This window comes from Poecilia mexicana, unplaced genomic scaffold (genome assembly GCF_051168715.1).
Source record: "Poecilia mexicana isolate PSO_F unplaced genomic scaffold, ASM5116871v1 scaffold_23, whole genome shotgun sequence".
Classification (NCBI taxonomy): domain Eukaryota; kingdom Metazoa; phylum Chordata; class Actinopteri; order Cyprinodontiformes; family Poeciliidae; genus Poecilia; species Poecilia mexicana.
Window position 1 is genome coordinate 14,986,005 of NW_028263392.1, and position 18,765 is coordinate 15,004,769.

Genomic DNA, 18,765 nt, shown 5'->3' on the forward strand with positions numbered 1-18,765 from the left:
ATTTGGCCACTTTTTGTCCCAAAAAAACAAAAGTGATTAATTTTGTTTCCATTTTTACTTCTTCTGTGATATTTCAATAAAACAGATTCAGATATTTGTAGAGCTGAAGCAAAACAAATAGTTGCAAATTTGATATTTTTACTTTTTTTAAAAAAAATATTTAGTTTCCAGAATCAGTTATGAATCAATTACATTTTATTCCCAGGTCTCTATTTTAGTATGTGTTGCTGGATATTTGTGGTCAAACTTCCTATTTGCGTAAAATTAAAGAGAAAAACATGGATGATAAATGACAAAAAACCTTTAGTACTGAACAATTTTTGCCTTTTTTTTAAGATTTTGGAAATTTCTGAAAAAATTCTGACCAAAATTTTTTTACAAATGTCAATCTGGAAGGCTTGAATGCCTTAAATCGTTCCAAGGGCCACAAATGGCCTACGGACCGCACTTTGGATTAAATATTAAATGAATATGCAGGTTACACTTTTATTTGTAAACAATAATAAAAAATCGGATAAAATAAGTTTGTAATGAGACAAAGCATCAAAAAGTTTGAGATGTGAATACTATATCCAGACAGGCAGGGACGCAGGTGAGTACTTTCTGAGGTGTATTGATAGATTATAGGATCCCCCCCCCCTCCTGTTTCAATGCACAAACAGCTGTCAGATTACTAGAAGTGATTATGTCGCCATATTGTGGCGCCCCCTCTAGCCCGGCGCCCCTATCCATTTGCGTCCAGAACTTTTTTAGCTGAATTTCTGGATGCCTCCAGATCAACTCCCACCTGTAGTCCCCTAGTCTCCTACCTGCAGCCAGCTGCATCCAGCCGCAGATCTTGTACACGGTTCCGGTGCTGCAGAAGAAGAAGAGCGCGAAGCAGCCGATGCAGGTGAGCACCAGCACCATGGACATGCCGATGAAGACGGAGGCAGCCTTGAAGGCGCCGGACGGGATGCTGTGGAACTCCGTGAAGCTGCCCTGACACACCAGGTCCCGGGACAGCCCGTTCCCGATGCAGTAGTGGAACAGACCGAAGTAGCCCACCTGCGGGGTGTCCATTCCGTCCCCGATCCAGTAGGGCTGGATGAAGCACACCACGTTGACGATGGCGAAGAGGATGGTGAAGATGGCCCACAGGACCCCGATGGCGCGGGAGTTGCGCACGTAGTTGGTCTGGTAGATTTTGGCAGCCTCGGAGGCGGGAAGCATGGTGGTGGTGGTGGTGGTCGTGGTGCTGGGGGCCCCAGGGACCATATCCTCTGGACTCTTCTGCTCTGTCCTCCGGATCCGCTCAGCAGACGAACATCTGCCTCATCTGGGCTCGCTATTCAGCAGAACTTCTTCCTTCTGGTTGCTCAGTTTGCAGCTGCAGCCACAGCTTCACCGCATCCTCGCATCCGTGGATTCCTCGCTCCGAAAACGAAACCAAAATCCTATCCGAGGAGGATTTTACCCTCCATCTGCGCTCACATTCAGCTTCCTCCGGAGGCGGTGAGGGATGCGCCCGGATCGGTCCGTCCTCTGCGCCGACAGAGCAACAACTGCAGCTGCGATCCGACCGAATCAGAGCTGGAGGAGATCCGCGGTTCCTGGGCCAGCCCACAGTTCCTAATCCTATTCTGACGTAGTGTTATTCCTGCAGGGCGCCAAATCTCAAACTGAAACACATGGATTAAAATTGAACTGAAACATCAACATTATGGATTTATTAGATATGTTAATTTTCTCCCATGATATATTTGCAGTTGCGAAATATATCACAAGTTTATTTATGTTTTTCTGCTGAATATTTGTTTATGTTGTTTTTATATTAATATTACTTATTTGCATTTATTCATGTTATCTGGTAATGGTTTTGGTATTTTTTTATTTTAAATTTTTTGTGTTAATGGTTTTGTTTGCTTTATTGTTTTCATGATTTTTAATTATTTACCTTTATTTGTAGTTTTATTAACAGTTTTTGTATTTTTTTTATTTATTTGGTTTAGGTAATTTTTTTTATTAATGGTTTTATTTGTTTTATCATATTCGTGTTGTATAATTTGTATTTATTCATGGTTTTATTTATTTAGTTTATCTTTTTATTTATTTATTCATAGTTTTATTTTATTATATTCATGTTTTTTATTTATTTGTATTTACCCATGGTTTTATTTATCAATGGTTTTAATATCTTTTTATCTTTAGTATTTTTTAATTTTTTATTTAATGGTTTTGGTATTTTTATTTTTCTAATTTTATTTGTTTTAATTGTTCATGTGTTTTATTTATTTCTATTTTTAATGGTATTATTTATTTAAATTAATATTATTTATTTAAATTCATTTTTATTAAGGGGATAGATGAACTACATTACCCAGAAACCCTTAAATGCACGTGATTGGTCCGCTGAGGAATGACGAGCCGTGACGCAACCTGCCGGCGCGCGGGACTTTTCAGCATTTGATTCCGACTTTATCGAGGTTTTAAACACTTTTTCTGCTTGCTAATTTATTATTTTTTTCCACTTATTGAGGTTTCCACAGCGGCTGCTTATGTTTTCAGTTGAAGTTTTCGGTGTTGACACCTGTTTGAGTCACATTTCTTCTGAACACGTCGCCTCTTCTCCTCCAACGTCTGTTTGTACTGTCTCCAGTTAAGCTAACCTATGGTTCTCGCTGGATTATTTTTCTGTTTCTTCACCGGTTGAAGCTCATTTATATCACGGGTGGTACAGCCCAGGATGGAAGGGTTGTTGGAGCACCCGGGATATGATGGAGAGAAGCTGCGGAGAGTGTCGGAGCAGCTGCCCTGTCGGGAGGTCCAGGCTGGGATGCTGCTGTCACTCATGGGGGAGGTATGCTACATCCAGAGGTGCTAACAAATAACTCTGTAGTTTATATTAGTTCCCAAGAGACTACCGGTGCTTATTGCTTAATATTTATGTATGTTTTACTTTGTGTAAAAGTTATCTCCATTTTCTAAAACTGTTTCCATCATGATTAATAAGCTACATGATAATAAAAGCTCAGACTTGACTTTTATTCTCCTCTGATTGTGTTTATCCAGCCACAGCAGTACTGCTACCCCTCACTCTTCATCTACGGTCATCGAGCATCAGGAAAAAGTCATGTGGTGAACGTTTTAATGAAGGAACTTGAGGTGAGAGAAACATTTTCATGGTTAAAGAGACAATTATTTGAATTTCAAACAAAATGTTTCCTGGATTGGTTCTATCCAGTTATCCACATTTAAAAAAAAAAAAAAAAACCCAGAAAATTTAAATGATGTATTGTGTTTTTAATGTTCATAAGAACTGGAAAATTGGCTTGTAAATACACACCCATGCGCACACACACACACACAAAACCATGTTCTTTAAAATCCCCTTTTAGTTTGTAATATAATAATCTATTTCAAAGTATGACTATGAAATTAAAATCTGCTTACAAATATGTTTCATGCAACAGTGATAATCTTCTAGTTTCCTTCTGTTGTCATGGTAACAACACATCTACTCTGATTTACACTATAAAGTACAACCAAATATGTTCTTAAATGATGTATTAAAACTTTGCTAAGTACATCAAGTGTTTTCAAACGATTAATTTTTATTGCAAAATTATTATTCCAAAGATATTTTCTTCACATTTTTTATCAATTGAGGCTAAAAATAAAAAGTGAAAATGTACAAAAACCATTTGAAGTTTTGGAAATATGATCCCATTAAAACTGAAAAAAAAAACCTACTTCATTTATGTTAAATAATTATTGGTTATTGCTTAGTTTATTGTTGAATAAGTAAAAAAACATTTTGTTGATTTTTGTTGAAAATTATATAGTTTTTTTGTTGTTTTTTGACCCAAGTGACTAAAAGTTTGAACATCCTATGAAGATGAATCCAAACACTTTAATAAATGGCAATTATTTCTTTATAATGTTTTAACTCTTAAGAACATTGACATCTGTTACACCTGATTTCCCCCTTTGTGGGACAATAAAGTCTGTTTATATTTTATGAATCTATTTTTTTGCATCTAATCTATATTTTTTTAAGAAAATGTTATTTGTTAAAAAAAGATTGTATTTATACCAAATCTCAGCAGAAATCTGCAACTCCTATTGTTAGTTTGTACAGGAAGTTTGTCTCAGTTCTTTAAATTAATAGATGTTTCATCACTGAAGCTGTAAATTGATTAATCTTTGTCCTTCTGCAGCTTCCTCATGTCACTGTCAGCTGTGTGGAGTGCGTCTCCTCTGCGCTGCTGTTTGAACAAGTGCTGCTGTCTTTCTTCGGTTGCGACGCTGCATCGCTGCTCCCCCGCAGCCCTTCCCTCTCGGACTTCGTCCGCATTTACAAACAGCGAACCTCCGAGTTTCCCAGCAAGCAGACGCGATACATCGTGAGTCTGTTCGGCTTTCTATTCAGCTTCACCCCATTTCTTCTTGTAAATTTCACAGAAAGCAGCTTAATGAAGCTCACAGGAAAAGGCCTTGTTTGATGTTTTTATTTTAATTTTTCCAGGTAATGGAGCAAGCTGAACTTCTGAGAGACGCCAGCGTCAATCTTCTCCCCGCGCTCCTCCGCCTTCAGGAGCTGGTGAGCGTTTTATTTATCGCTGGAGGCGTTTCGTTGTTGTCGGGCTGCTCAGATGATGAAGAGACCTTCGGAAGGCTTTGTTTGTAATGACTAACCTTGAGCTGGAAGGGACGAGTTATTTCATAAAGCTGTTAGGAGAGAATGATGGCAGCCTCTCGCTGCATTTTAATTAAACTCTCCAACCATATTTTCTCTTGAAGAAAAACAGGAAATATTCTTCAGTGTAGCTACATGAGAGTTTAAAGTGATAACTAGGATTTTGACAAGACTTCTCTAGTTAATATCACAGATATAAGTTAAATAAATAATAAAAAAAAAAAACTTCCTCCTGATAGGGAGGTTTTGCTGCAGGTTCTCCATTGTGCCTTTTCTTTGGCTGCCATTTATTTCTGGGACATCGAATGGAGCCGAAGCATCGTTACAGAAATTTTCCTCACCCAGTTCTCCTCATGACAACCAAATTAAAAAGGTCAAAATAACTGGATACCTGTTTGAATTATGAACATGATTTTTATAGAAACAAACCTGCATCTTCTAGAGATTGAGACTCAAATTCAGACTTTCATTTTTTTTTAGTTTAGTTTCATTTTCACCTGGAGTTAACTTTTTCAACCGGCAGATTCTGAGAAATGTTGGTCCGTTGTCTTTTGCAGAAATGTTTTAATTTGGCCATTTTGGAGTTTTTTTTTTTTTTTTTTTTCATTTGAATGACATATTTAAAGTCTACTAAACTATCTGGGTTGGATTTAAGTCCAGACTTTGACTAGGCCGCTGCAAAGATTCTGTGTTCTTGGAAGAACAGTAGGCTTTAGAGATGTATTTTTATATTGTCCGATTTAAAAAGAAAATAATAAATATCAGACATGGTGATTTATGAAAAAAATACTGAAATCCAAATACTGCAGATTATCTGTTGACACTGAATGATACATCAGAAACTGTCACTGATTGGCTGATTGTGAAAACGCATTCTTTCAAGTGTTTTTGGGAGATATGCAAATTTCTTAACATTTCTCCAGGTTTTTATGTTCCTTCTGTTTTTTTTGTAATATTGGTAAATCTATGGTGATTTTTAAACAATCTTTTTCTAATAAATTCAGGAGGTTTGTGATGTTTTTTGAGTCCAAACCTTGAGGTACACAATGTGTTGCATTTAGCAGATTGATCCAACATTTATTCTGAACAAAGCAGAATATTTCCAACTCAACCTGAAGGTTGTTTTTGACTGTTTTGGCTTCGAAACAACTTAGTTGTAGGTTTAGTTTTTTGTCTGTACTTAACTAATTAGCTAATGCTAACAGGAGTCTAAGCAGTACGCTTATTGCACAGATTGTAGTTCTCTGGCCGATCGACGATCCTTAAAAAGCCTGACCGGCTGATATTGATTTTTAATTTTTTTTAATTTTTTACATTTTTTTTGTCAGGAAAAGGCAACAGATGTCAGTTTGTTCATAAAGCATTTAAAACAGATATAAGCTTCACCAAAGTGCTGTGTAGCATTCATAAAACCACAGATAAACGCATGAGAATAAAAACACTAATTAAAACAGTCAAACTCTTACAGAGTTGCTGAATTGTCAACAGTGGGTGATTATTGTTAGTTTGTGATTTTTAGGCCTTTGCAGAGTCAAATAAAATCAATTTCTCATATAAATATTGTCTGATTGCCCAAAATTAATAAAATCTGGGCGGATTTATCGGCGCAGCCTTAATAATTAACTCCTTCTGGATCATCATCTCCCAGTTTCAACGATTTTTTCGGCTCTAAGCTGACCATGACGCCTTTTGCGCGTTTCATCAAACTGCTGCAGTAAATCTGATTGGTGCGTCTCCAGTTTAAACTTTTTGCTTTGTAAAATGTTTCTGTCACCTTTTCAGTGTTGATATGTTTGTGTCCAGGGATGCAACTCTTCACTCTGAAGTGTGTTATTAAAGAAAACGACACATTTATGATGTTTTATTTTTAGGTGGAGGACAACGTCGGCGTCATCCTGCTGAGCGAAATCGTTTGGGACAAGTTCAGACCAAACACCGGCTGCTTCGAGCCTCTGCTGCTCCACTTCCCCGACTACAGTAAAGGTATTTGCATCAAAGAAACTTTTGTTGTTTATTTAAGCTCCTTATGAATATTCAAGCATGTTGATAATGTTGATAAATGTCGTGACAAATTAGTAGAGGAATAATTTCCTATTCAAACCTTAATGTAGCCTAACATCAGTAGATTGATGGGTAAAATGTTGAGTGCTTTTCTAAACACATCAAGCAAAACATATTAAATAATAAATAAAATAAAAATAAAATGGAAAAGATCTCAGGTCATATCCAAAATTAAACTAATTAGATTTAATGTATTTTAACCTGCTCTGCTCTTTCTAACGAGCCAAACTTCTGCTTCCAGCTGAGCTGCTGCAGATCTTATCTGCAGGCAGAAATCCTTCATATTCAGCAGAGTTTTACTCCTCCTACATCAACATCCTGCTGGGAGTTTTCTACACCGTCTGCAGGGACCTCAGAGAGCTGCAACACCTGGTGAGGAACACACACCTCACTGGGTTAACTGGTGGGTTTAAACTGGTTTCATTCAACACTGATTATTGTTCATTTGCTCCGTTTCAATCAGGCGGCGCTCAACTTCTCAAAGTTCTGTGAACCAGTTGCAGAGGGGAAAGGTAAAGCTAAAACATATTGATATTTTAGATTCATCACATATAGGGTGAAATAGTTCAAGCATTTGCATTTATTTCTTCATCAGATCAACAACAAAAGATGTTTTAAACAAAAATCTCAGGTTCATTTTCATCCTTTCAGGCCTCGGTTGGGGCTCCTTTTGTATGAATTACTGCATCAGTGCAGCGTATCGTGGATATTTCAGTGTGGGATTCATGATTCAGTTTGAATCCTTGTGATGTCCTTCCATATTCTTTAACTGTTTGACAATCCTTTCAAATCTTCCAAGCAATTTTTCCTTCCACTAAATTTTATGAGTAAAGCTTGGATACAAATCTCTTGAGTCAGCAGTCTTTCTCATGATTGAGCCTGACTGAAACCTTTTAGAGGACACGTCTCAAGCTTAGGGCCATAAAGTTTTATGTGATCCAGAGGGAGAAATCTGACTTTTTCTCAGAATTTACCAGAATTGTTCTCACTTTAATCATATAAGATCAAAAGGCAAAATTCTGGGGGGGAAAAAAGTCTGAATTCAAACTAACTGGAGAAAAATAATCAGAATACTGAGGGGAAAAAAAGTAAAAATTCTGAGAAAAATGTCAAATTCCAGGAAAGAATTTAAAAATTCTGGAAAAGAAACCCCAGAATTCTTGGGGGAAAATTTTGACCTAGAAATTTCTCAGAATTTTCTCAGCTGAAATTCAGAGGGGAAGAAAATCAGAATTTTGAGGGGAAAAAAGTAAAAATTTGAGGAAAAATGTGAAAATTCTGGGGAAAAACAGAAATCTATCATTTTTCTCAGGATTCTGACTTTTGATCTCAGAAGTTTAAAGCCAGATTTGTTTTTATAAGTGGCTTTAATTTCCAGTAGTTTTCATATATATTCTGCCAAATTACATCGATGGAAATGATGTTCAGTATTATTTAACTTTAAAAAGTTTTCATCGAGTGCAGAAACACTCGATGCTTTTTATCCAAATTTTGGAGGTTTGTTGATGGGATTTATCAACACATTTTACCAGAACATGTTGAGGACGTTCATAATCTTTTTACTTTTGATAAGGCGCAAAATAAAAATAAGTTTGAGGTTCCTGATGTAGAGAATCAGTTTTGAATTAATTAGTTTGTTAGGGTGACAGCAGGAGTTTACAATGTTTACATTTTCTGGGTGTAGCTGCATAATTTTACTGGATGAGTCAGAAATGAATCTTTAGTATAAATGAATCTGTTTTTGTTCAGTAAAAGAGACGGAAACACACAAGCTGTGGAAAAACATCGAGCCTCATCTGAAGAAAGCCATGCAGACAGTTTACCTTCGAGAGGTTTCCAGGTCTGAACTTTCATCTGGATTTGCTCTTCACGTCGCCTCTGACGTCCTTAAATAAATGATCTCTGATGTTTTCTCTTTTAGTCTTCAGTGGGAGCAAATGGATGAACACGAGACCGGAGCCCTGAGAGGTGCCAACACACAGAAAACATTTATTTATATACAGATTATAAATGAGGGCGTGACGGCTGATTGGATCCGTTTCCTCGTTTCGAAGGTTTATCAGCTCACACTCATGTTGAGCTTCCATATTACTCCAAGTTCCTGCTGATCGCCGCCTATCTGGCCTCCTACAACCCCGCCCGCACAGATAAACGCTTCTTCGTCAAGGTATTTTCATTTTACGAATGAAGAATCACAGTAAAGTGTCTTGTTTTCACTTCACGACTTGTTTTGTCTTTATTTTCTCCCTGCAGCATCACGGAAAAATAAAGAAAACAAACTTCTTGAAGAAAAATGAGAAGGTGATCACCAGTACAGTTATATATCGCTATGCAGGAAAGTGTTTCTTGTAAAGCACTTTTCTCCCTTGTTGCTGAAATATGTTGCACAAACAAAGTGACTTCCTGCTTTCCAGACCAGTAACCACCTTCTGGGGCCGAAGCCTTTTCCCCTGGACCGCTTGCTGGCCATTTTCTACAGCGTGGTGGACAGCCGGGTCGCTCCGACCGCCAGCATCTTCTCCCAGGTCAGAACCCGGCAGGCGGCCATGTTTCTGTGATCGTCACCGTCGTCAGCAGGTTTTATGATCGAATCGATCAGGATTCAAAGACTCCAAACTGGGATTTGAACATTCAATAAAACTCAGGAATCGAGTATTTAGTGATTCTTTAGATTAAACTGTTTGTTTTTAAACTTGTGGCTCTGCGTCAAACTGGAGCCGCCGATAAAAATGAATGTTTCTGTTCAGATCTCGTCTCTGGTGACACTGCAGCTGCTGACTCTGGTCAGCCATGACGACCAGCTCGATTCTCCAAAGTACAAATGCGCCGTTTCCCTGGACTTCATCTCTGCCATCTCCAGGTGTGTGTGCGTGTGTGTGTGTGTGTGTGTGTGTGTGTGTGTGTGTGTGTGCTCCTCTGCTGTCACACACCCGCAGCTCTGAGTTATCCAGAGGAGCTGACCTTTACGGAGTTTGACAGAGCGCTCGCTCGCTGTGGTTTGTTTTCCAGGACGGTGAACTTTGATATTGTGAAGTATCTGTATGACTTCCTGTGAGGCTGCGGCGCGTGAAGGAGAGACGACGCGCAGCGACAGTAAGATAAAGCCAGATTTATTTCTGCAGACGAGTGTTTGGCTGACTCTGCTGTTGGCTCGAAATGCTCTGAACGTTTCGCTGCCACCTTGTGGCTAATCGGTGACCTCAACATTAAATTTAATTTGTGTGAAATAAATAAACATAATGCTGCAGTAGTTTTAATTCACTTTGTCTTTTAGTTTCACCTTTTCCATCAGGAAAAATATTCAGTACTTATTTATTCATGAGATGAAAAGCTCAGAAACGTTTAGTTTCAAAAATGCAAATGAAGATGACTTTGCCTTTCCTGACGTAAAGTAATTCTGGCAACATCCGGGATGACCTTTGCCCTTCCTCCCAGGCATAAACACACCTTTGCTTTGCAGTTTCACCTGTTTTATTTTTATTTTGTCCTTGGATTCATTGATGCACATTTTACTCAAATCCTTAAAAGCGACGTGTGCTTTTCTGTTCACACCACCTCTGCAGTTTGAGTTTTCATTTTTTTCTTCTTCTGCATTTCCTGTTAATGTAAGATGAGGACAATAAACATCCAGTCTGCTGTGCCTTAGTTAATTTAGTGCAAAATCTACAAAACTGATATTTTAATCTCATCCTCATTTTGTCATTAACAACAAACTTATTTATTTGAGTTTTGTTTGAATTTGTTCTGTTTTCAACTTTAATTTTCTCTCATTTGTGTTACATGCATGTTCTGCTTAGCATGCTTTAAACATGTTGTGCAAATTGGTAGATAAAAAACAAGTTCAAAAGAAAGTGCAGTGTATTTATTTACAGACACTTTTCCTTCAGGTAAATGTCTCCAATGCTTGTTGGTCAGATATTCGTTAATATGACAGAAAAATGCTGAAACATTTCATCTGATACATCAAAATAACTAAAAATTTAGTAATTTTCTTGCTTTAAACAATAAAAATTAAAACTGCATTCATAATTGGACACATCTCATTTAGTTAAGACAGAAATCTACTTCTTATCAGGTTTTTATTGGGATTTGTTTAGTTTATAAATAGAGAAAAGCTGAAATTAAACACACTGTGCAGTGAAGGCACCAGATGAGTACAACTGACAACAGAACCGGGATTTTCTATATTATTAAGCCAAACACGTCAGTCAATAAAACACCCAAAGACACTTCAAAACAACAAAACCTTCTACTAAATTTGGCTTTTAAACACAGAAAAAATAGAAAATGTCTATTCTCCACTAAATCTTTTAAGGTTCCTGTTTTCCAGCTAATCAAATTCACGTTAAACAGTCGTAGTTTCCACCTGTAAAGACCCGACTAATTCAACCTTATGAGGGACATCGGTACAGAAAATAAAAACAGATCCGTGGAGCTCAGCTCAGGATCGACTTTCCTGCAGATCGTCCTTAACAACCGGAGTGAATCGGCCCGTTTTTAAAGTGCATAAATGTCGCTCAATTGGAGATTAAACTCATAAAATGTCTGTTTTCCGAGGTTCGGCCTCAAGTTACGGTGGAGCAAACCAAACACAAAATCACACTTTTACATATAAAAGAGGTTTTTTTTCCAAAGAGGCGGCGTTGTGAATGAGGGCGAGGCGGCTAAACGCTGTGCCTCCTGCTGTGGATCATCGCCATGATGTGACGAAGGTCCAAACTCTTCATCATCACCTCCATGAAGTCTTCGTCACTGCGAGCGCCTTCCACGAACTCCTCCAAAGACAGCTCACCTGTACAGAGACACAACGTTAATGCTTTAAATATTCGTTTTCTGATTCAGGACTGGACTGCTAAGTCGTCATGGCAACAAGAAAATAACATTAAAGTAATTTAATTGAACCTACAGTGTAGAAAAACAAATTATTTATTAAAAATGACAGATATTTTCATAAACTAAATAAAAATTATATAATTTTATTTTCTGACGTTAAATTGAACATCTTGTATTTTATTAAATAAAGTTTTATGCTTAAAATTGATGTTTTCTCCATTTTTAAGATAGATTATAACATTGAACAATTTTCTTAGAGCTAAAAATATTAAGGACTCGATTTTGTTAAAAATAATTGGCTATTAATCTTGTAATATTTTAATCTTAAATGAGGTGTTATGAACTGTAATACAAATAAAGGCTTGAAAACATACGTTTGTTTTGTATTAATTTATATAATATGTCAATCCTGAAATAAATTAACTTTTCAACAATATTCAAATTTAATAAATGTGACTGTACGTTAGAGTTAAGGAAAAAACTGATTCCTTTGAATCAGTTTTTTCCTTAACTCTAACGTCGGGAGGAAAAAGTCGCATTTCTGTTGCCCGACACACAGGAAGTGAACTGTTATGAAAGTATCGTCTTATAAAGTAAAGTCAGAACAAGTGAACCCAGATGCATCACCTCTTCTTTCCCCAGGTACAGTAAATACAAGCTTTGTTATTAATCATTAAAAACCCCAGTAAATGTCATTTCTAAACAAGGATTTCTATATATTATTTTCACTGTAGTTGACGTGAACTGGTTTGTGTATTTACATATTTCCGTAACAATGAAATATGGTGAATTTGACGTAGTGAAGGCCGACGTGTCTGTATTTACTTAACTGCAGCTGCTCAGTTATAACATTTGTGATGTCATGAATAGTATGAATGTTAATGGCTGTAGTTACAATGTTTTAGTTTAAAGACGTTGGTGTTCTAAGTTTTTTAGAATATCATTTCTGTTGCCAGGTGTTAATCCAACATGTTCTTATTCTTATTGGAGCAACATCTCAGATGAGGAAGGAAGACCCAGAAGTGAGAGATTCTTGAAAACCTGCTCACTTCAAGAGATGAATAAAGCTTTGATCCATTGAAGACATATTCTGTCATTTCTGTCCAGTTCGATCAGCCAAGCGTAGATTGGAGAAACTGAAACTTGACAGGGAGGGGAATCCTAAACAGCGTCCATGCTAACATCCAAGTCATCAACCAAGACTCCTTTGGCAGAGAGTTGAGACCTGGACGTATATTCTGCCTGAAATCTCCAATAACAAAACGTGGTAAACATTTGCGTTACTTTGCTGAACCAAAACTGGATGAGGTCAAAATGTTGGAGATGCACTATATTGCCACCTTCCTTAAGTCGCATATGAGCTTAGGCGACATCTCATTCCTAATCCATAGGGTTCGATTTGATGCTGGTTCACCCGATGCAACAAGAACATCAACTTTTCTAGGAAGTCTGTCCAAAAGGTTTAGGAGTGTTTCTGGGGATTTTTGACCATTCTTTGTGAAGTCACGTACTGATGTTTGGCGAGAAGGCCTGGCTCTCAGTCTCCACTCTAATTCATCCAAAGGTGTTCTGTCGGGTTGAGGTCAGGACTCTGTGCAGTTCATCCACCCCACAGTCTCCACTGCATCCAACGCTTTGCATGGCACTTGGTTATGTTTGGTTGGATGCAGCTGGTCACCATGGAAACCACGAAGCTCTTTTCCTGAGCTAATCTGAAGGCCACATGGAGTTTGGCTGTCTGTAGTGATTGTCTGCAGAAAGTTGGTGACCTCTTCGCTCTATGTGCTTCAGCATACGCTGGCGCCGCTCTGTCAGTTTACGTGGCCGACCACTTGGTGGCTGCGGTGCTGTCGTTCTCAAGCACTTGCATTTTCTAATAATACAGCTGACAGTTGACTGGAGTATTTGGTTATGAGGAAATTTCACGACAGGATTTGTTGCACATCCTATCACAGTTCTAATTCACTGAGCTCCTGAGAGCGACCCATTCTTTCACAAATGTCTGTAGAAACGGTCTGCATGCCTCCGTGCTTCGTTTTATACACCTGTGGACGTGGAACACCTGATTCCGGTGATTTCGATTGGTGAGCAAACACTTTTGGCAATATAGTGTACCTGGCTTTAGGGTGAAATTTCAGGATGAAACCAAAATCCACTCAATATGACCTTCTCTGTATATGTCAGAGTTCGTGACTTTTTTCTTAACTGGATTTAAAGTGGGATTTGGACATTGAACGTCATCCGCCCAATCTGCACTCACCATCTCCGTTGATGTCAATCCTATCAAAGACTTTGTTGGTGAATTCCTCTGCGGTTGTTTCCTGATTGTCGTTTCCATTGATCGCCCGGATTGCCTGGAAGGAGAGGGATTAAAATCAACATGCCGCCGCACTTGTTGGGGGAAGTTTCAGGAAAATGGCGGTTGTTAATCTACCCTGATGATGTTCAGGAGTTCGTAGCGGTCGATGCAGCCGTTTCCGTCGACGTCGTAGAGTTTGAAGTACCAGCGAAGCTTGTGCTCCATCTTTCCCCGCATCACCAGACTCAGAGCCGCCACATACTCCATGAAATCTATGTAGCCATCCTGCAGAGATTATCAACGTGCCAGATTATAATCCATAACTATACCTACTTGGGATTTAATGGGAACGAACACCCTGTCTTACTTCTGCATCACTGATCCTTTGCCAAGACAGATTATCTCCTGGACTGTCTGTGTCGCATCAATCTCAGCATCAAAGCATCGTCTCGGGGATAATCTCTTTGTTCAATCAAGCGCACAGATTACAGCGGCCTTTTGTTGGCTCAAGGAGGGAATAAATATAGCTGCTGAGACAGAAATCCTGCGACGACCCCATCAGTCGCACGCAGGCGCTCCTAATTAAACTGATCTGAGAGGAAAAATTGGGCCGAAAGTTTGTAGCTGGGAGGTTGCCTCACGGCCTGCTGGATTTGAGGGGACATAAATTAGGATTAGCATGTTTTCTGGTTGAACTGTTGCATAAATTTAACCAAGCATCACAAAGAGATACTTTAAACTCCCAAACAGGAAGTGTGTCAGCTACTTTTTAAAAAATATAAACTACTAATCGGATAAACTGAATCCTACAGCCTCTTAAATAATTTTGTTTTATTTGACTTTTGGGTTGTTTATATTCTCTAAAAGGGTTCCTGCTGCTGCTACATTAATATAAACACTTAAATTTATTCTGAAATTGCTGCCAACTTCTTGTAAAATGAATACAAACCTTTAAAATATGCAATTTATGGAATATTTGTCAAATAAAACACCATTTAGTAAACATGTTAAGATGAACAGTCATTTCAATTTGTAATTTTAAAGCATGAGATAAAAAGTTTAGTTTCTTGGCATCTAAGGAGATTTAAATTTTAGCTTTATCAACAATTAACCTTTCTTTAAAATAACATCTTGACAAAACTGAAACAATTCAAAATTTAAGAGAAATTAAATTTTCTCTTTTTTGGGTGCAGTTTTACAGAGCCGATCCAAAGTTTTATGAGGCCCTAAGCTGAATTATTTTTGGGGCCCCTGTTACATTTAACCCCCCTCAACGGTCCTGATCTCATTTTAGTGTTCTCCATATGACCTGTGAGCCAACATTTAATATTTACAAATGACGCACAGATTCTCATTAGCTACTTTAATCTACTCATTTATTTTTTTCTTTTGGGGATGAAAAAGTTAAAATTACATTAATATCACCTTCCCAAATCAATGACCTCAGTCTTTTTTTTTTTTTGCCTTAAATAATTTTTGAAAAATCAATTTAGGTAATTATTTTAGAAAGATCACAATATTTAAGAGACATGTATTATTATTATTATTATTATTTATTGACCAGGTAAAACCCCACTGGGATCCAGATCTCATTTCCAAGCAGCAGAAATTTACAACACACAACAAACTTGTTACATAAAAATAATTAAAAGTAAACAAATGAATCTCTCGTTATTGTTCTTAATAACTGACCTAAATGGCTAAAAAAAGTTTTGCTCCATTTTTCACCCACCTTGTTCATGTCAAACGTCCGGAACATCTGCTCTATGTAGGCGTTGGCCTCAGGGTCAAGCCCTTTCAGCCCGAAGAACTGCTTGAACTCGTGCAGAGTGAGCTGGCCGGACGGACACTCCGTCATGAACTTCTTGTACCACAGGTGCATCTCCACGGCCTGCAGGTCGTCCACGGTGCATCCGTTTGAGTTGCCCATGTCTCTAACAGCTGCCGGTCCAAACTGCTCAAACCAATTGGTCTACTGTGAAGCGGATCTTATCCCTGTTCACAGTCACTCAACTCCTGGACCTTTAGGATGAGGGTGGCACTTGGCAAGGGCCTTTTGTAGTTCACCAGCCCTCCACACCCCCTGGACATTCTCCTTGGCTCTAATCTCTGGCGTTAATCCAGGAAAACATGCAGTTGATCAGCTTAATCCCTCCATTAAAAGGGCAGGTTGGCCGTCCCGCCTTTGCCAGGGATGTGCTGACACGCATGATGCAGGTTTCATCCCTCACGTGCCGATGCAGGACGCCCAACAGGCAGCATGGCGGATGAGGCGCATTGTTCTCTATGTGGACGGGATTGTCAGCAGTGCAGCTTTTTTTTATTTTTATTTTATGCCAGGGAACTGAGAGAAAAGCAGTGTCACAATAATTCAGGCATGATGCAAGAGACGAGCAAAAATAATTAGTATGAGCAAAAAAAAATGTCAAAATGAGATGCAATGAAGTGAAAAAACAAACTCAGTTCCTACCCCCTGCAAAAACAGGAAAAAACAAAATTAAAATATAATTAAAAAGAAAAAAAAAGATATAAACATATTTTACTAAAAAAATATTTACATATAGTTTATAAAAACATTTTTTATAAATATATTTTATTTTTTAAATAATTTAATTAACCTTATTACATGAACTATATATTGAAAATTAATAAAATTTAATTTATTTTTGAAAACAAACATTTATTTTTATATAAATACTTTTGAAAAACATATATATATATATACACACACACACGTTATCAATATACACGTTATCCTGTAAAATTCTCATTATTTCAACTGTAAATTTACAGTGTAAGATCACAAATTTATGCAATTTAAAAAAAAAAATATCCATCATAAGCAGGGCTGCAACTAACGATTATTTCAGTAACCAGACAAGACCCAAGGTGTAGGTTGTGCAAGGAGGCCTCTGAGACAGTCCACACATAACAGCTGGACTGTTGCTTTCCCTGGCATCTTGCAGGGAAAGCAAGATGCCAGCATCTTGCTTTCCCTGCAAGATGCTGGCAGGGAAAGCGTACATGGAACGACATAACCAAGTGGCGGGCATAGTGTACAGGAACATCTGTGCAGAATATGGACTGGAAGCCCCGAGATCGAAATGGGGAACACCCCCAAAGGTGGTGGAGAATGACCGAGCTAAGATCCTGTGGGACTTCCAGATCCAGACAGACAAGATGGTAATGGAGAACCAACCGGACATTGTGGTGGATGTAGCAATACCAAGTGACCACAACATCAGGAAAAAGGAGCACGAGAAACTGGAGAAATACCAGGGCCTCAGAGAGGAACTGGAGAAGGCCTGGAAGGTGAAGACCACAGTGGTGCCTGTGGTCATAGGGGCCCTCGGGGCAGTCACCCCCAAACTGGAGCAGTGGCTCAAACAGATCCCAGGAACAACATCAGACATCTCAGTCCAGAAATGTGCAGTTCTAGGCACAGCCAAGATACTGTGCAGAACCCTCAAGCTCCCAGGCCTCTGGTAGAGGACCCGAGCTCAGAGGATGAAAGAGACCACCCGCGGAGGGTGAGAAGGGAATTTTATATACACACACACACGTTATCAATATACACGTTATCCTGTAAAATTCTCATTATTTCAACTGTAAATTTACAGTGTAAGATCACAAATTTACAATTAAAAAAAAAAATATCCGTCATAAGCAGGGCTGCAACTAACGATTATTTTAGTAACCAATTGTTCTGACGATTAATTGATTAATCACATAAATAACTGACTGACTCTGCAGATTTTTTTTTAACCACTTAAGCCAATATTATAAATACATAAAAATATTCAAATAAATAACTTCATTTTTTTAAATCTATTTTTCCCCCTAAAATGCAATAATATAATTTATTTAGTGAATTTCTTATTAGTTGGGGAAACTGATGCAGCTGTAAAATTTTTCTAACATTAGTGCTTTTTGCGTTTACCATTACTATAGTGTAATCTTATTAAACAATTATTAATTGAGTAGCAAAATGTGTTAAATAGGATAATTTTAACTAAATCTAAACAAAGTGAAGCTAAATCTGCCACTTGAGGAGTTCTGGGTAAAACCTATCAAGTTTCTTTTTATCGTAAATGCAAAATGTTTATATTATTATACATTTTTTTACTTAATTATTGCTCTGAATATATTGTTCTTTCAGCAAAATTATGTGTTTTTTTAAAGTTTGTATACCCCAATTAACGATTAATCAATTAATTATTTCAGTCATTGATTAATCGTCTCAGCCCTCGTTATCAGCGATACGCTGTGTTGTCTGAGCTGGAGTTGCTGGGTCGTCACATGTTCTGACCTTCTAGGGAATTTCCTGGGACTTCCTCTTCTGGGAACATTGGCAGCGAAGGGCTTTCCACTTGGTCTTCCAACTGCTGGTCTGAGGTCATTGTTGACGTCTTTCCTTCCTGGCAATCCTCCAGCTATAGAAGCAGGTTGGCTCTCCTTATATAATGTATGCAGTGCCTTGAAAACTTATGCACAACCCTTGTGCTTTTGGTAACCTCAGAGGTCTTTCTTTACCGAACTGCGACGTTCACACACATTTTTAAAAGAGCTTGATGGTATAAATGGCTTCAAATCAATCCACTTTTTAAGAAAGCGTTCAAAAGAAACTGAATCCAGAAATAAGCCCAGACTTTACCCTTATACAGTTTATCATGGTGTACCCCAAGGTTCGGTTTTGGGCCCACTTATTTATTTTTTCTAATTTCCTTTCTACTAATATTTTGAGGCTTAAAACACATTTACAGTATTGTATTAAAGTACAAAGATGTTTCAGTACAAACATAAAATAATAAAATTTTAATACATATTTTCATAAGTTTTATGTTTCGCTATAAAATTTAGCAACTGTTTTGTTGCTCAGGTGGTGAATACATAT

General features: G+C 37.9%; 3 protein-coding genes across 3 annotated transcripts in view; 1 reads left to right on the top strand and 2 right to left on the bottom strand.

Annotated features, from left to right (window-relative positions):
• lhfpl3 (LHFPL tetraspan subfamily member 3) overlaps positions 1 to 1,257 on the bottom strand; it is a 30,591-nt gene extending 29,334 nt beyond the window's left edge. The window contains exon 1 of the mRNA XM_014998492.2: positions 810 to 1,257. Within this exon, the coding sequence (XP_014853978.1) occupies positions 810 to 1,257 (448 nt within the window). The remainder of the gene's footprint in view (positions 1 to 809) is intronic.
• A 1,132-nt stretch (positions 1,258 to 2,389) lies between these two features.
• On the top strand, positions 2,390 to 10,590 carry orc5 (origin recognition complex, subunit 5). The gene is made up of 15 exons (XM_014998485.2): positions 2,390 to 2,465; positions 2,695 to 2,839; positions 3,052 to 3,144; positions 4,200 to 4,385; positions 4,508 to 4,582; positions 6,550 to 6,661; positions 6,981 to 7,111; positions 7,203 to 7,251; positions 8,489 to 8,579; positions 8,661 to 8,707; positions 8,794 to 8,906; positions 8,993 to 9,040; positions 9,154 to 9,264; positions 9,487 to 9,599; positions 9,749 to 10,590. Exons 2-15 carry the CDS (start codon positions 2,726 to 2,728, stop codon positions 9,792 to 9,794), a joined length of 1,329 nt encoding a protein of 442 aa, XP_014853971.2. The 5' UTR covers positions 2,390 to 2,465; positions 2,695 to 2,725; the 3' UTR covers positions 9,795 to 10,590.
• guca1aa (guanylate cyclase activator 1Aa) lies at positions 10,580 to 15,894 on the bottom strand. The gene is made up of 4 exons (XM_014998493.2): positions 15,604 to 15,894; positions 14,007 to 14,156; positions 13,833 to 13,926; positions 10,580 to 11,531 (listed from the first exon to the last, which is right to left on the bottom strand). The coding sequence occupies exons 1-4, from the start codon at positions 15,799 to 15,801 to the stop codon at positions 11,404 to 11,406; spliced, it is 570 nt and encodes a 189-aa protein (XP_014853979.1). The 5' UTR covers positions 15,802 to 15,894; the 3' UTR covers positions 10,580 to 11,403.
• Positions 15,895 to 18,765: the final 2,871 nt, after the last annotated feature.

What these genes read in the sequence shown, in the direction of transcription:
- guca1aa (XM_014998493.2), bottom strand. Translation starts at nt 15,801, where the DNA reads ATGGGCAACTCAAACGGATGCACCGTGGACGACCTGCAGGCCGTGGAG. An exon ending in GGACGTTTGACATGAACAAG is followed by an intron (nt 14,157 to 15,603) that starts GTGGGTGAAAAA and finishes TAATCTCTGCAG; the next exon opens with GATGGCTACATAGATTTCAT. An exon ending in GATTGACATCAACGGAGATG is followed by an intron (nt 11,532 to 13,832) that starts GTGAGTGCAGAT and finishes GTCTCTGTACAG; the next exon opens with GTGAGCTGTCTTTGGAGGAG.
- orc5 (XM_014998485.2), top strand. Translation starts at nt 2,726, where the DNA reads ATGGAAGGGTTGTTGGAGCACCCGGGATATGATGGAGAGAAGCTGCGG. An exon ending in CGAGACCGGAGCCCTGAGAG is followed by an intron (nt 8,708 to 8,793) that starts GTGCCAACACAC and finishes CTCGTTTCGAAG; the next exon opens with GTTTATCAGCTCACACTCAT. An exon ending in ATAAACGCTTCTTCGTCAAG is followed by an intron (nt 8,907 to 8,992) that starts GTATTTTCATTT and finishes TTCTCCCTGCAG; the next exon opens with CATCACGGAAAAATAAAGAA.